Source organism: Oncorhynchus keta, chromosome 23, assembly GCF_023373465.1.
Source record: "Oncorhynchus keta strain PuntledgeMale-10-30-2019 chromosome 23, Oket_V2, whole genome shotgun sequence".
Taxonomy (NCBI): Eukaryota; Metazoa; Chordata; class Actinopteri; order Salmoniformes; family Salmonidae; genus Oncorhynchus; species Oncorhynchus keta.
Window position 1 is genome coordinate 41,001,314 of NC_068443.1, and position 17,963 is coordinate 41,019,276.

At 44.5% G+C, this 17,963-nt stretch overlaps 1 protein-coding gene across 5 annotated transcripts in view; it reads right to left on the bottom strand.

Annotated features, from left to right (window-relative positions):
* Nucleotides 1–17,963, bottom strand: part of LOC118402333 (potassium channel subfamily T member 2-like) — a 69,421-nt gene that overhangs the window by 36,482 nt on the left and 14,976 nt on the right. For 3 of the 5 annotated variants that reach the window (XM_052477216.1, XM_052477215.1, XM_052477218.1), the window contains 9 exons: nt 15,162–15,270; nt 14,821–14,929; nt 14,399–14,548; nt 9,382–9,584; nt 8,914–9,130; nt 7,924–8,038; nt 7,470–7,642; nt 1,598–1,669; nt 1,112–1,246 (listed from right to left, as the gene is read on the bottom strand). In XM_052477216.1, coding sequence (XP_052333176.1) covers nt 1,112–1,246; nt 1,598–1,669; nt 7,470–7,642; nt 7,924–8,038; nt 8,914–9,130; nt 9,382–9,584; nt 14,399–14,548; nt 14,821–14,929; nt 15,162–15,270 — 1,283 coding nt within the window. The remainder of the gene's footprint in view (nt 1–1,111; nt 1,247–1,597; nt 1,670–7,469; nt 7,643–7,923; nt 8,039–8,913; nt 9,131–9,381; nt 9,585–14,398; nt 14,549–14,820; nt 14,930–15,161; nt 15,271–17,963) is intronic. The other 2 variants (XM_052477217.1, XM_035800461.2) reach the window with 1 other exon arrangement.

Genomic DNA, 17,963 nt, shown 5'->3' on the forward strand with positions numbered 1-17,963 from the left:
AATTTTTAAAGGTTGTCCAAAATGTTCAAGATGGATAAACATCTATCCTTATGGGTCCTTGAGGCAAATTTGTTCAGCATGAGGAACGACACGTACATATACTGAACAAATGTATTAAACGCAACAATTTCAAAGATTGTGCTGAATTATAGTTCATGTAAGGAAATCAGGCAATTGAAATAAATTCATTAGGCTCTAATCTATGGATTTCACGACTGGGCAGGAGCCCATCCATGCCCGGAAGGGCATAAGCCCACCCACTTGGGAGCCAGGCTGGCCCACTGGGGAGCCAGAATGAGTTTTTCCCCACAAAAGGGCTTTATTACAGACAGAAATAGTCCTTTGCTGTGAACACCTAAATATGTAGAAAGACTTGCCTCTGAAGCAGAGATGGCAGTTAGAAGGAATGACATGAGGTAAGTGTACAAAATCACAAAGAAGGGTATCGCTACCTAAACACTAACAATGTTTGCGGTACCAGAACAATGTCTACACATTGACAATACGATGTTTCCGGTACCTGAACAGTGTCTGCACATTGACGATGTTTCCGGTACCTGAACAGTGTCTGCACATTGACGATGGTTCCGGTACCTGAACAGTGTCTGCACATTGACGATGTTTCGGGTACCTGAACCATGTCTGCACATTGACGATGGTTCCGGTACCTGAACAGTGTCTGCACATTGACGATGTTTCCGGTACCTGAACAGTGTCTGCACATTGACGATGTTTCCGGTACCTGAACAGTGTCTGCACATTGACGATGTTTCCGGTACCTGAACAGTGTCTGCACATTGACGATGTTTCCGGTACCTGAACAGTGTCTGCACATTGACGATGTTTCCGGTACCTGAACAGTGTCTGCACATTGACGATGTTTCGGTACCTGAACAGTGTCTGCACATTGACGATGTTTACGGTACCTGAACAGTGTCTGCACATTGACGATGTTTACGGTACCTGAACAGTGTCTGCACATTGACGATGTTTCCAGTACCTGAACAGTGTCTGCACATTGACGATGTTTACGGTACCTGAACAGTGTCTGCACATTGACGATGTTTACGGTACCTGAACAGTGTCTGCACATTGACGATGTTTACAGTACCTGAACAGTGTCTGCACATTGACGATGGTTTTGGCGTCAGCCATGTAGTCCTCCTCTGCACTCATGGTGCTCTCCTTGTCCACCACCACCATGTTGGCCGCAAAGGACACACCGCAGCGCAGGAGGTCATCCAGGCTATGCGAGACACACACACACACATTTGAATTGAATTTGACTTCTTGACATGAAAAGGTCAGGAAAAATTCTAGACCGTAGTTATAGACTGTCAGGAAAACCTCTGGGCCCTGCACTTGAGCTAGAAATATTCTGAAACATTCGCTGTGGAGAGAGAATCATAACTAGTAGTTTCTCAGGGGCTGTCTAGAAAGGTGACTTTGGACACAGGACATATTTGAGAAATTGATATTTCAGTTCACTCAGTCCATTTCCTTTTAGATGTATTCTTGATATGGAGACTAATAGCATACAAATGCAGTACATGCACTAAATTAGATGATTGATAAGGTCATGTTGTGCGTCACGTACTTATCGATGGAGCCGACCATGTAGAATACCATGGGGAACCAACAGATAGCCTCCAGGAACTGTGTGTCAGGCCTGGTGAGACAACATAACACATCACAACATAGAAAATAATAGAATAGAATGGAATATAATTCAATTGAATGGATCCTCATTGTCCATACGAACAGCTATTGTCATTTTTGTTGTCACAGTACCCGACCCGACATATCCAAAAGAGACAGTCACTTTTGTAAAATAGAGAAAATATGGTAGGAAATGCTGATTTGCTTGCTGTTAAAGTACCAAAAAGGGCGCTCATTGGTATCTTGCTGAATTCAAGATAAACTACAGCCATTCAATCTCATTTGACATTCACTTTCCAGCTAGCACATAACGTTTTGAGAAACATATGTTACATAGAGCTTGGTGAGCGTGTGGTTGTCCTATGGTTATTTTTTAATACAACCTTCCGACAACTTTCTGGGAATGGTGCCGGATAGTTGTTTGCCTCTGGAACATTCTCAGCACGGGGGAACAGGGGGATCTTGGATCGGGGGATCTTGGATGGTTGGTGTCCTGGAAGTTGGGAGCTTGGGCGGGTCCCCGATTTGGCTTGGTGGGAAATCTGTCAATGTGCCCTTGAGCGAGGCGCTTGTCCCTGGTTGCTCTTGTGTGTCACTGGATTGGAGTGTCTGCTAGACGACTGAATGTAATGTAAATGTTGAGCGGCTTCAGTGCAGTTAGAGTCGTTCAAGTTCAGCATAGCTAGCTAGCAAAGTGATTCACATTTCTTGCTAGCTTACCAAATGACACTTGCATCTCTAGCAGTAGCCAGTAGAAAAATAATATGAGGGGAAAAACTCAGTCACTCATCCACTCCCCCAATGACATGACATCCTCATAGTAGCTCGCCAGCTAACGTTAGGCTCTGTGTTTTTAGCTTACGAAATCAATTATGAATGAAGCATGGGTGTATGGTGCACTCAACATGTTTTGTAGTTAAGTAGCAAGTCTAGGCTACGCCCCTCATCACCACAAACGATTTCAATGATGGCAGTCTCAGACTAAAGTGAGTCGCGAACAACAGAGCACCGGAATAATTTAGTGTGAGTCAACAGGCTAGACTAAAGTAACACTGACATCATCTTTTAGGGAGCGATAATGAGGTGACCAATAATGGTTGCAATTGAGATCAGCTGTGCGCGTATTGACGGTCTAACGAGATATCAGCTGGCGATAATCTAGTGCCATCGATGGTTGCAATATGCCCCTTGTTATTTGATTATATTCCAATATATTATATTCCAATCCACTGTCACATAATAAAAGGTGTGAAACCCAATAATAGCCTACTGTTTGTGTTTCTGTGGATGAGTTGTATGCAATGGTGTAAAGTATTTAAGTAAAAATATTTTAAAGTAGTACTTAAGTAGTTAAGTTGTATTTATATTTTTGACAACTTTTACTTTACTACATTCCTTAAGAAAATACTGTACCTTTTACCTCATAATTTTCAATGAAACCAAAAGTACAAATTCTCACACTTATCAACAGAACATCCCTACTGCCTCTGATCTGGCAAACTCACTAAACACATGCTTCGTTTGAAAATAATGTCAAATCAAATTTTATTTGTCACATACACATGGTTAGCAGATGTTAATGCGAGTGTAGCGAAATGCTTGTGCTTCTAGTTCCGACAATGCAGTGATAACCAACAAGTAATCTAACTAACAATTCCAAAACTACTGTCTTATACACAGTGTAAGGGGATAAGGAATATGTACATAAGGATATATGAATGAGTGATGGTACAGAGCAGCATACAGAGCAGCATAGCAGATGGTATCGAGTACAGTATATACATATGAGATGAGTATGTAGACAAAGTAAACAAAGTGGCATAGTTAAAGTGGCTAGTGATACATGTATTACATAAGGATGCAGTCGATGATGTAGAGTACAGTATATACGTATGCATATGAGATGAATAATGTAGGGTAAGTAACATTATATAAGGTAGCATTGTTTAAAGTGGCTAGTGATATATTTACATCATTTCCCATCAATTCCCATTATTAAAGTGGCTGGAGTTGGGTCAGTGTCAATGACAGTGTGTTGGCAGCAGCCACTCAATGTTAGTGGTGGCTGTTTAACAGTCTGATGGCCTTGAGATAGAAGCTGTTTTTCCAGTCTCTCGGTCCCAGCTTTGATGCACCTGTACTGACCTCGCCTTCTGGATGATAGCGGGGTGAACAGGCAGTGGTTCGGGTGGTTGATGTCCTTGATGATCTTTATGGCCTTCCTGTAACATCGGGTGGTGTAGGTGTCCTGGAGGGCAGGTAGTTTGCCCCCGGTGATGCGTTGTGCAGACCTCACTACCCTCTGGAGAGCCTTACGGTTGAGGGCGGAGCAGTTGCCGTACCAGGCGGTGATACAGCCCGCCAGGATGCTCTCGATTGTGCATCTGTAGAAGTTTGTGAGTGCTTTTGGTGACAAGCCGAATTTCTTCAGCCTCCTGAGGTTGAAGAGGCGCTGCTGCGCCTTCTTCACGACGCTGTCAGTGTGAGTGGACCAATTCAGTTTGTCTGTGATGTGTATGCCGAGGAACTTAAAACTTGCTACCCTCTCCACTACTGTTCCATCGATGTGGATAGGGGGTGTTCCCTCTGCTGTTTCCTGAAGTCCACAATCATCTCCTTAGTTTTGTTGACGTTGAGTGTGAGGTTATTTTCCTGACACCACACTCCGAGGGCCCTCACCTCCTCCCTGTAGGCCGTCTCGTCGTTGTTGGTAATCAAGCCTACCACTGTCGTGTCGTCCGCAAACTTGATGATTGAGTTGGAGGCGTGCGTGGCCACGCAGTCGTGGGTGAACAGGGAGTACAGGAGAGGGCTCAGAACGCACCCTTGTGGGGCCCCGTGTTGAGGATCAGCGGGGAGGAGATGTTGTTGCCTACCCTCACCACCTGGGGGCGGCCCGTCAGGAAGTCCAGTACCCAGTTGCACAGGGCGGGGTCGAGACCCAGGGTCTCGAGCTTGATGACGAGCTTGGAGGGTACTATGGTGTTGAATGCCGAGCTGTAGTCGATGAACAGCATTCTCACATAGGTATTCCTCTTGTCCAGGTGGGTTAGGGCAGTGTTCAGTGTGGTTGAGATTGCATCGTCTGTGGACCTATTTGGGCGGTAAGCAAATTGGAGTGGGTCTAGGGTGTCAGGTAGGGTGGAGGTGATATGGTCCTTGACTAGTCTCTCAAAACACTTCATGATGACGGAAGTGAGTGCTACGGGCCGGTAGTCGTTTAGCTCAGTTACCTTAGCTTTCTTGGGAACAGGAACAATGGTGGCCCTCTTGAAGCATGTGGGAACAGCAGACTGGTATAGGGATTGATTGAATATGTCCGTAAACACACCGGCCAGCTGGTCTGCGCATGCTCTGAGGGCGCGGCTGGGGATGCCGTCTGGGCCTGCAGCCTTGCGAGGGTTAACACGTTTAAATGTGGTCCTTCTGTGGCTCAGTTGGTAGAGCATGGCGCTTGTAACGCCAGGGTAGTGGGTTCGATCCCCAGGACCACCCATACGTAGAATGTATGCACACATGACTGTAAGTCGCTTTGGATAAAAGCGTCAGCTAAATGGCATATATTATTATTATATATTCTTACTCACCTCGGCTGCAGTGAAGGAGAGACCGCATGTTTTCGTTGCAGGCCGTGTCAGTGGCACTGTATTGTCCTCAAAGCGGGCAAAAAAGTTATTTAGTCTGCCTGGGAGCAAGACATCCTGGTCCGTGACTGGGCTGGGTTTCTTCTTGTAGTCCGTGATTGACTGTAGACCCTGCCACATGCCTCTTGTGTCTGAGCCATTGAATTGAGATTCCACTTTGTCTCTGTACTGACGCTTAGCTTGTTTAATAGCCTTGCGGAGGGAATAGCTGCATTGTTTATATTCGGACATGTTACCAGACACCTTGCCCTGATTAAAAGCAGTGGTTCGCGCTTTCAGTTTCACGCGAATGCTGCCATCAATCCACGGTTTCTGGTTTGGGAATGTTTTTATCGTTGCTATGGGAACGACATCTTCGACGCACGTTCTAATGAACTCGCACACCGAATCAGCGTATTCGTCAATATTTCCATCTGACGCAATACGAAACATGTCCCAGTCCACGTGATGGAAGCAGTCTTGGAGTGTGGAGTCAGCTTGGTCTGACCAGCGTTGGACAGACCTCAGCGTGGGAGCCTCTTGTTTTAGCTTCTGCCTGTAGGCAGGGATCAGCAAAATGGAGTCGTGGTCAGCTTTTCCGAAAGGGGGCGGGGCAGGGCCTTATATGCGTCGCGGAAGTTAGAGTAACAATGATCCAAGGTTTTACCACCCCTGGTTGCGCAATCGATATGCTGATAAAATTTAGGGAGTCTTGTTTTCAGATTAGCTTTGTTAAAATCCCCAGCTACAATGAATGCAGCATCCGGATAAATGGTTTCCAGTTTGCAAAGAGTTAAATAAAGTTCGTTCAGAGCCATCGATGTGTCTGCTTGGGGGGGGATATATACGGCTGTGATTATAATCGAAGAGAATTCTCTTGGAAGATAATGCGGTCTACATTTGATTGTGAGGAATTCTAAATCAGGTGAACAGAAGAATTTGAGTTCCTGTATGTTTCCTTCATCACACCATGTCTCGTTAGTCATGAGGCATACGCCCCCGCCACTCTTCTTACCAGAAAGATGTTTGTTTCTGTCGGCGCGATGCGTGGAGAAACCCGTTGGCTGCACCGCATCGGATAGTGTCTTCCCAGTAAGCCATGTTTCCGTAAAGCAGAGAACGTTGCAGTCTCTGATGTCCCTCTGGAATGGCACCCTTGCTCGGATATCGTCAACCTTGTTGTCAAGAGACTGGACATTGGCAAGAAGAATGCTGGGGAGTGGTGCGCGATGTGCCCTTTTTCGGAGTCTGACCAGAACACCGCCTCGTTTCCCTCTTTTTCGGAGTCGTTTCCTTGGGTCGCTGCATGCGATCCATTCCGTTGTCCTGTTTGTAAGGCAGAACACAGGATCCGCGTTGCGGAAAACATATTCTTGGTCGTACTGATGGTGAGTTGACGCTGATCTTATATTCAGTAGTTCTTCTCGACTGTATGTAATGAAACCTAAGATGACCTGGGGTACTAATGTAAGAAATAACACGTAAAAAAACAAAAAACTGCATAGTTTCCTAGGAACGCGAAGCGAGGCGGCCATCTCAGTCGGCGCCGGAAGTACAGAATGTTGTCTGAATGTTGTAATGTGCCCCTGGCTTTCCGTTAAAAAAAAGGCATTGTTACTTTTACTCAAGTATGACAGTTTGGTACTTTTTCCATCACTGCTGATTTGGGCCATCAGTTGATTGGCAGATATAGGCTTACTGTAGAACAATACACTTACCTTCAGTGTGGATGCTTGCCCATGTTTTTATAGCTAGGCTATGTATAATTTGTCAGTATACCGTAGTTATGGTCTTTGGCGTGGATGGCCCTAACATTGCTAATACTGTTATACGCCGGCTACAGTAGCACAGGCCTACTGTAACCACACTGACGCCACCAATAATTTATTCTGCTTATTGCTTTCCTTGAACATGTAATAAAACTACATAGGCTACTAGAACTGGCGCCCAGTGGACCTGCAGTCGAAGGTACAACGTAGGTAGCTCTGGTTCTGCATTGTATACAAACACTGCTTCCAACTGCACCCTGGCGGCGATTCTAAACATTCCTTCAGATGTTCAAATCTTCCTGCTGCAGGATTGTCTTCATCCTGAGCCGAAAATCTGTAACGCTTTTACAATGGAGATCCGACCAAGAGGGCAGCACAATAAAAAGGGTAAGAAGATCAAATAAAACGCTGTTCTTACTGATTGTCCAGGAGCAGCACAATCGGGTTCAGCTCTTTCTTTAGTCTGTAGGAAGCTCTAAGTGGGACGATGAAGTTGTACAGTCCATTCCCCGCCGTCTCAGCCGACACAATGATCAGCTTGTTCTTAAAGTTATACACTTTGGCGTCCTCAAAGTTGTTATGCTGACAACCCTATGGGGAAAATAACATACATTTTTATGTTGTTGTTTTTTTATGTATTAATTCAAATACATGAACAAATATGAATTAAAATACCATAAGCGATATTTTGTGGTCCGGTTTCCCTGGACACAGATTAAGCCTGGTCTTGGACTAAAAAGCAGATTCCCCATTGTGCATGCATTTTAGTTCAGGACTAGACTTAATCTGTGTCTGGAAACCAGCATCAATAGCGCCAATGGCTAACATGACTTAATACTACCTATATTGCTTGAACTGAATAAGTGACTTGCATCATTTACCCCTTCCAGTCTGAGGCAACAGTATGGTACTTTCTCCTTCAGTAGATGGCAAAGTGTTGGAGAACTTCCGATGTAGGGCAGGTTGGGAGAATAGCCTTTCACATAGCTTCAAATAAACAGACACACAATTCATATTTTATGAGTATGGATCTCCCATTCAAATTCATATCCAAACAAATGTCATTACTGTATCACAAATCATCATCTACTGCTGTTGTTCTCCAATTCCAGTCTCGGCGAGAGCTAACTGGTGTGCAAGTTTTTGTTCCAGCACTAACCTACCTGAATCAATCAACTATGCATGGTATTCAGTCTAGAACATACAGGTGTAGGGTCTTAATTTGATCACTCTTTTGTTGCTGAGAATTTTCTTGCACCACAGGAAATGCAGATGAGCTTTGTGATTTACATAAATTCACTGAAAACACACACTAACACACATTTATATTAACATTATTGGACATGTAACTTACTTTTGGCCAGCTAATAGCCTAACCACTGATCAAGAGACATTTTGGACAAAACCAGTGGAGGCTGGTGAGGGGAGGATGGCTCATAGTAATGGCTGGAAGGGAGTAGATGGAATGGAATTAAACACCTTACATTCCATAAAGTTCATTCCAGCCATTACTATGAGCAGTTCTCCCCTCACCAGCCTCCACTGGACTAAACGTTTAAAATCCTCTTGCTGCAGGATTGTTTTGCTGTGACAAAATAGGTCAAATTAAGATTCTATATCTGTAGTTAATTGAATCAAGTGCACACAGTAGCACTCCGGGACCAAAGTTGGAGACCCGTAACTGAAATACCCAAAAGGCTTCCATACTCGTTTTTTTTTTATCCCATTTTTTTTTAAATTGGAGAATAAAAAGTAAGACATATTGCATGGTATCAATGTCTCTCAAAAAATATGGGAATTTTGGGAATTTTTTTGCGGAAAGCTTGGCTTACATCCTCTTATAGAAATGATATAAAACATACTCCTCAGTTGATACGTCCTCGTCGGAGGGCAGGTTCTCGTCCTCTGATTGGTCGCTATAGAGGTCACCTGTGTGCAGAGAGGAAGTGTCTGGCACCTCTAGCACGGGGCTGATGCTGGGCCTCCTGCTGTTACCCTTAAAGTCCTCCGGGGGGAGACAGAGAGTGGGCCCACAGGGTGGCTTGCAGCCTGCGTCCTGGAGGTCTATGGCCACAGTGCCTGAACAAGGATACAAGTAGAACAACATTTACAACATACTATTAACTGTTGGCATTTTTCTTACAAGTGAAATCATTCACAATATTTCAGAAAAATACCAATTGTAGTTCAATAATGCAGAATAATCCATGTTAATATATACCAATATCCACACTATACTTGTCCAATACATTACTCACTTGTTAGTGTACATCACTTCATACTACGTAGTACATAAGTTTTGATATTGAACTAGAGCTCATATTACTGACCCATGCTGGCGATGACACTGGGTACTGGCAGGCGAGGCCGGCTGACCATCCTCTCTCTCTGGGTCTTAAAGGTAGAATACTCCTCCTTGGTGATGTTGATGTAGAAGCAGGTATCATTGGGGCTCATTCGGAACTGGGGCCCGGGATTCAGCAGGATGCTCTTACTGTCCTCCCGGCACACCCCGATCAGACACACACCATACCTGAGGACAGAGATAGAGATATAGGGCAAGTGTTAGATTACACAGAGTGGAGATACAGAAGAAAATAACAGAGGGAGAGAAAGCCTATTCAAAGCATATTTGGCTGGGCGCCTGAGGTTTTCCTGACCACATGACGAGACCAGAGTGTTTGCTAAGGCCCTAGGTTTTTCCAGGTATGGTCATGAGGATTCGCTTGAAGCGTAAGAGGAGTTGGAGATGGAGGAATACACTGCAGAGGCAGAGGGCTCGTAGAGAGAATGACAGGCTACTATTCTGAACATTGTGGTGAGCTTTCTATTGCCCAGAGCTGCCGACGCATCACCCAAATGGGTGCTTCACAGAGTGGAAGAGGAGAAGTCCAGTGGCTATTAGATTAATGCTGGTTCCCAGACTTGCCCTCTATAAGATCATCAGCAGACTCCATCACCATCCTTTACCATCCTTTGAACAGCTCTCCGCTCAAGCCATGAACTGACTCTCTCCTTCTTCGTAGGATGCAGCATTCAAAGACTTGGCATCTATTGGTTGACCTGTCATGATATATTGCTTGTTTGTTTGTTTTGTGCTTATGAAGTGCTTTGAGATTTCTGTTATGAAAAGTTCTATAGAAGTTTAATCCATTATTATTATTAATTATTATTATTATGGTCAAGGCCCTACTCTTGTTCTTTGACCTACATTTTGTCAAAATCAAAAGTAACAGTCAGTATCTGGTGTCACCACCAGCTGCATTAAGTACTGCAGTGCATCTTCTCCTCATGGACTGAACCAGATTTGACAGTTCTTGCTGTGAGATGTTACTCCACTCCTCCACCAAGGCTCCTGCAAGTTCTCGGACATTTCTGGGGGAATGACCCTAGCCCTCACCCTCCGATCACACAGGTCCCAGACGTGCTCAAAGGGATTGAGATCCGGGCTCTTCGCTGGCCATGGCAGAACACTGACATTCCTGTCTTGCAGGAAATCACTCACAGAACGAGCAATATGGCTGGTGGCATTGTCATGCTGGAGGGTCATGTCAGGATGAGCCTGCAGGAAGGGTACCACATGAGGGAGGAGGATGTCTTCCCTGTAACGCACAGCGTTGAGATTGCCTGCAATGACAACAAGCTCAGTCTGAAGATGCTGTGACACACTGCCCCAGACCATGATGGTCACTCCACCTCCAAATTGATCCCGCTCCAGAGTACAGGCCTCGGTGTAATGCTCATTCCTTCAACGATAGTGAGACAAAACCGCGGCTTGTCAGAGAAGAGCACTTTTTGCCAGTCCTGTCTGGTCCAGCGACGGTGGGTTTGTGCCCATATCTGACATTGTTGCCAGTGATGTCTGGTGAGGACCTGCCTTACAACAGCCCTACAAACCCTCAGTCTAGTCTCCCTCTGCCTATTGTGGACAGTCTGAGCACTGATGGGAGGGATTGTGCGTTCCTGGTGTAACTTGGGCAGTTGTTGTTGCTATCCTGTACCAGTCCCACAGGTGTGATGTTAGGATGTACAGATCCTGTGCAGGTGTTGTTACACATGGTCTGCTACTGCGAGGACGATCAGCTGTCCGTCCTGTTTCCCTGTAACCCTGTCTTAGGTGTCTCACAGTACGGACATTGCAAATTATTGCCCTGGCCACATCTGCCGTCCTCATGCCTCCTTGCAGCATGCAGCATGCCTATGGCACGTTCACGCAGATGAGCAGGGACCCTGGGCATCTCTATTTTGGTGTTTTTCAGAGTCGGTAGAAAGCCTCTTTAGTGTCCTAAGTTTTCATAACTGTGACCGTAATTGCCTACTGTCTGTAAGCTGTTAGTGTCTTAACGACCATTCCACAGGTGCATGTTCATAAATTGTTTATGGTTCGTTGAACAAGCATGGGAAACAGTGTTTAAACCCTTTACAATTCATTTCTGTGAAGATATTTGGATTTTTATGAATTATCTTTGAAAGACAGGGTCCTGAAAAAGGGAAGTTTCTTTTTTTGCTGAGTTTATGTACATAAAGTTGAAATCGGAAGTTTAAATGTACTTAGGTTGGAGTCATTAAAACTCGTTTTTCAACCACTCCACATATTTATTGTTAATTAACAAACTATAGTTTTGGCAAGTCAGTTCGAACATCTAAGTTAACTGCGCCTTTGAACAGCTTGGAAAATTCCAGAAAAGTATGGCTTTACAAGCTTCTGAGTCAATTGGAGTTGTACCTGAATATGTGGACTACAAATACCTAGGTGTCTGGTTAGACTGTAAACACTCCTTCCAGACTCACATTAAACATCTCCAATCTAAAATTAAATCTAAAATTGGCTTCCTATTTCGCAACAAAGCATCCTTCACTTATGCTGCCAAACATACCCTCGTAAAACTGACCATCCTACCGAACCTCGACCTCGGTCATTTACAAAATAGCCTCCAACACTCCACCCCACAAATTGGATGCAGTCTATCACAGTGCCATCCGTTTTGTCACCAAAGCCCCATATAACTACCCACCACTGCGACCTGTTCACTCTCATTGGCTGGCCCTCGCTTCATACTCGTTGCCAAACCCATTGGCTCCAGGTCATCTACAAGTCTCTGCTAGGTAAAGCCCCACCTTATCTCAGCTCACTGGTCACCATAGCAGCACCCAACCGTAGCACGCATATCTCACTGGTCACCCCCAAAGCCAATTCCTCTTTGGCCGCCTTTCCTTCCAGTTCTCTGCTGCCAATGACTGGAAAGAACTGCAAACCTCACTGAAGCTGGAGACACATATCCCCCTCACTAGCTTTAAGCACCAGCTGTCAGAGCAGTTCAAAGATCACTTCACCTGTATATAGCCCATCTGTAAATAGCCCATCCAACTACCTCATCCCCATACTGTATTTATTCATCTTGCTCCTTTGCACCCCAGTATCTCTACTTGCACGTTCATCTTCTGCACATCTACCATTCCATTGTTTAATTGCTACATTGTAATTACTTCACCACCAGGGCCTATTTATTGCCTTATACCTCCCTTATCTTACCTCCTTTACACACAATGTATATATACTTTTTTCCTACTGTATTATTGACTATGTTTGTTTATTATGTGTAACTCTGTGTTGTTGTATGTGTCGAACTGCTTTGCTTTATCTTGGCCCGATCGCAGTTGTAAATGAGAACTTGTTCTCAGCTGGCCTACCTGGTTAAATAAAGGTGTAAAAATAAAATAAACCTGTGGATGTATTTCAAGGCTTATACCTTCAAACTCTCTTTGCTTGACACCATCAGAAAATCAGAAGAAATCAGCCAAGACCTCAGAAATCAAATTGTAGACTTCCACAAGTTTGGTTCATCCTTGGGAGTAAACGCCTGAAGGTACTATGCTCATCTGTACAAACAATAGTACCCAATTATAAACACCATGGGACCATGCAGCTGTCATACCGCTCAGGAAGGAGATGCTTTCTGTCTCCTTGAGATGAACGTACATTGGTGCGAAAAGTGCAAATCAATCCCAGAACAACAGCAAAGGACCTTGTGAAGATGCTGGAGGAAACAGGTATAAAATTATCTATATCCACAGTAAAATGAGTCCTATATCAACATAACCTTAAAGGCCGCTCAGCAAGGAATAAGCCACTGCTCCAAAACCGCCATAAAAAAGTCAGACTACGGTTTGCAACTGCACATGGGGACAAAGATCGTACTTTTGGGAGAAATGTCCTCTGGTCTGATGAAACAAAAATAGAACTGTTTGGCCATAATGACCATCGTTATGTTTGGAGGAAAAAGGGGGAGGCTTGCAAGCTGAAGAACACTGTCCCAACCGTGAAGCCCGCGGGTGGCAGCATCATGTTGTGGGGATGCTTTGTTGCAGGAGGGACTAGTGCACTTCACAAAATAGATCGCACCATGAGGAAGTAGAATTACGTGGATATATTGAAGCAACATCTCAAGACATCAGTCAGGAAGTTAAAGCTTCGTTGCAAATGGTTCTTCCAAATGGACAATGACCCCAAGCATACTTCCAAAGTTGTGGCAAAATGGCGTAAGGACAACAAAGTCAAGGTGTTGGAGTGGCCATCACAAAGCCCTGACCTCAATCCCATAGAAAATTTGTGGGAAGAACTGAAAAAGCGTGTACGAGCAAGGAGGCCTACAAACCTGACTCAGTTACACCAGCTCTGTCAGGAGGAATGGGCCAAAATTCACCCAATTTATTGTGGGATGCTTGTGGAAGGCTACCCATAACATTTGACCCAAGTTAAACTATTTAAAAGCAATGCTACCAAATACGAATTAAGTGTATGTAAACTTCTGACCCACTGGGAATGTGATGAAAGAAATCAAAGCTGAAAAAAAATCATTCTCTCTACTATTATTCTGACATTTCACATTCTTAAAATAAAGTGGTGATCTTAACTGACCTAAGACAGGAACACTTCACTAGGATTACATTTCAGGAATTGTGAAAACCTAAATGTATTATATAGCCAAGTTATTATTACTCATTATGTATGTATTATTACTTTTATTATTGCGTGTTATTACTTTTCTATTATTTATCTATTTTCTTTCTCTCTGCATTGTTGGGAAGGGCCATTTAAGTAAGCATTTCACTGTTAGTCTACACCTGTTGTTTAAGAAGCATGTGATAAATAAAATAGCATTTGTTGGTGAAAAGTGTTTATTGAGCATTTAAGCCCACATATCCGTCCTCATCCATGGATACAAATGAAATAGCACAGTAAATCTAACCATTAGAACTGGGATCACAAGAAAATATGTTCATTTGTCAGTACGTCTGTGACCCTTGACCCTAGCCCCCCAAAACGTATTGGTGTTTTCTACTTACTTCTTATGCGATTTGAAGGAGGTGTAGGTGAAGCTTTTCCCCATGTATTCCGAGAAGAAGACGCTGTCTCTCATGGCGATGTTGTAAACCTCGTTCCCGGAACACTTGCCATAGGTCCTGTGCCAATGCTCTGGAGACTGCTGCCCCTCCCTGAAGCACATAGAGTCATGAAGAGGGTATTCATATGAAGTGTAACTGTTTAGCTGGGTTTAGTTTAGGCTTTCGCTGCAGACAATTGAACAGGTATCAAACATGAGGGTCTGTGGCAATTGTTCCTTTTCGAGGACTTGATGGGTAGAGTAAAGAATTGGGTAGAGACTCGGTGGGTTGGCGCGTTGCCTACTGTACTTTGCAGATCTTATGGAGTGTACACCATTGAAGTGTTGACTAGATATAAGGGTGGTGGGTGGTTGTGTACTTACAGGCCCTGTGAAGTGTGGACCAGTAGGGTTATGAGGGTGGAGGTCGCTGGACAGATGCAGTTCAGGGCCAACATGGCGTACTTGAATTCCTCCTCACACACAACATGATCTTGAGGCAAAGGAGAATAATAACATTTGACTACATTTTAAAAAGAGTATTACTGAGGTGAGACTCAATGAGACGAACCGGAATACACAGATAAAATATAAATGCAAAACTAGAGAAGGAAGGGCTAAACCATTATTGGGGCCACAATTCAGGATATTCCAGAAATAATCTATGCCAAGGTCCCACATCATCTAAACAAATGTTTCTTAACAGTACATTCATCCGCCTTTACCTGCAAATTTCACATGGAATTTATTCTCTGGCTTCAGAATCTGGACATAAATGGGGCACTTTGGAGCGAAATCCTTCACAGCCCAAGCTCGCAGAATTGTCTGATGGTCCTTAGAGGCAAACAAGACAACAGAGACACAGCAGAGGTACATTTGTTAGAGCTGTTTAAAGCAACATTGCTTTATGCACTGCAGTGTGGTTATAACATTGGCGCCTAAAAACAATGGGTGACCGAGCACTCTGGGGTCTCGGGCCCTGGCTCTGGAACAAGCTCACGCTCCACCTCCGCAAGCCCCAGACCACCACTCCCTTTAAGTCTGAGCTCAAGCAATAATTCTTCAAACTGGCTTTCGTCAATTCTGATACATTTCTGTGGTGTCTTTTTTTGGTCTTATACGTTAGTCCCTGTCGCCTCATTATTTTGTGTATCTGGTATAGTACTGGTGGTTTCATGAATTCTTCAATGCGAATCTACTCATAATGACATGTTCAGAACAGTGTCATAGCGCAGTTTGCCCCCCCCGCGAAGTCAGAGCAAGCCCCCCCCCTTCCATGGGGCAGAGAAAAATTAGTATTATAGCTAATCTCATTTGATTTTACACATTTTGACAGGCTGAGAGGAAATTTTGCTTTTCACAAGTGGGATCGTCTGAGACCAGCCACCCGGACAGCTGATGAAACTGTGGGTTTGCTGAACTGAATAATTTTTGCACAAACTGTCAGAAACTGTCTCAGGGAAGCTCATCTGCATGCTCATTGTCCTCACCAGGGTCTTGACCTGACTGCAGTTTGGCGTCGTAACCAAATTCAGTGGTGAAATGCTCCCTTTCGATGGCCACTGGCACGCTGGAGAAGTGTGCTCTTCACAGATGAATCCTGGTTTCAACTGTACGGTGCAGATGGCAGACAGCGTGTATGGTGTTGTGTGGGAGAGTGGTTTGCTGATGTCAACATTGTGAACAGAGTGCCCGATGGTGACGGTGGGGTTATGGTACGGGCAGGCATAAGCTACGGACAATGAACATAATTGCATTTTGAATGCACAGACGTACCGTGACAAGATCCTGAGGCCCATTGTCATGCCATTCATTCACTGCCATCACCTCTTGTTTCAGCATGTTTCAACTTGTAGACTTGTTTACGTGCTGCTGTGTGGTTTGTTGCTAAACCTTACTTTGCTACCTACCAACTTTACGTTTTTTATTTTTTATTGACCGTTTTTAAAATTGATTTATTCCCTCGCTCGACTTTTTTCATTCAACTTTTTCACCCCGGGACGCTTTATCTGGACGTAGTTCGTCAGGACCTCCACCAGCCAAAGCTAAACAGTAACAATAACATTATGCCTTCTAATTGCAGTCGCTGTACTCATAATTTACAGGGGAACAATTGCCTTATGGCGAGGATAGCTGTGCTGCAAGCCCAGATTCAGACGCAATCGTTAGGCTGGGGTCATTTAAGTGTAGGAAAGGATGAAACCATGTCTGTGCCACCAATAAGTACAGATAGTAGTATAAATCCCCACGCACAGTCCCCGGACTATTTTCTCATGGCTTCTGGTAGGAATGCTCAACCAGTGTTGCTCATTCAGCCGACAGAAACTTTCAACCGGTTCTCCCCATTAAGCCCTCTGCGCACGGAACCCGCTAGCGGGCTGAAATTCCACAACATACGGTGATCGTTACATAAATAGTCATTTTAAGCAACGGGTCGGAGTCAGAGGGCGAGCCTTCTCTGGTCTCTCCTCCCGTTACGGGGTCTGAGACACACCGAAGCCTCCCACCATTAGCTCTGACAAATTGAAAACCCTAGTCATTAGCGACTCCATTACACGCAGTATTAGACTTAAAACGAATCATCCAGCTGTTCATCATACATCATCATACACTGTTTTACCAGAGGGCAGGGCTACCGACGTTAAGGCTAATCTAAAGATGGTGCTGGCTAAGGCTAAAACTGGTGAGTGTAGAGAGTATAGGGATATTGTTATCCACGTCGGCACCAACGATGTTAAGATGAAACAGCCAGAGGTCACCAAGCTCAACATAGCTTCAGCGTGTAAATCAGCTACAAATATGAGTCGGCGTTGAGTAATTGTCTCTGGCCCCCTCCCAGTTAGGGGGAGTGATGAGCAGAGTCTCACAACTCAATCGCTGGTTGAAAACTGTTTTCTACCCCTCCCAAAAAAGAAAATCTACAGATAATTGGCCCTCTTTCTGGGACTCACCAACAAACAGGACCAAGCCTGGCCTGCTGAGGAGTGACAGACTCCATCCTAGCTGGAGGGGTGCTCCCATCTTTTCCACGAACATAGACAAGGCTCTAACTCCCCTAGCTCCACAATGAGATAGGGTGCAGGCCAGGCAGCAGGCTGTTAGCCAGCCTGTCAGCTTAGTGGAGTCTGCCACGAGCACAGTCAGTGTAGTTAGCTTAGCTATTCCCATTGAGACCGTGTCCGTGCCTCGACCTAGGTTGGGCAAAACTAAACATGGCGGTGTTCGCCTTAGCAATCTCACTGGAATAAAGACCTCCTCCGTTCCTGTCATTATTGAAAGAGATTGCGATATCTCACATCTCAAAATAGGGCTACTTAATAATATTAGATCCCTCACTTCCAAGGCAGTCATAGTCAATGAACTAATCACTGATCCTAATCTTGATGTGATTGGCCTGACTGAAACATTGAACACATTAATTTATTGTGTTAAATGAGGCCTCGCCTCCTGGTGACACTAGTGACCATATCCCCTGCACATCCCACAAAGCCGGTGGTGTTGCTAACATTTATGATAGCAAATTTAAA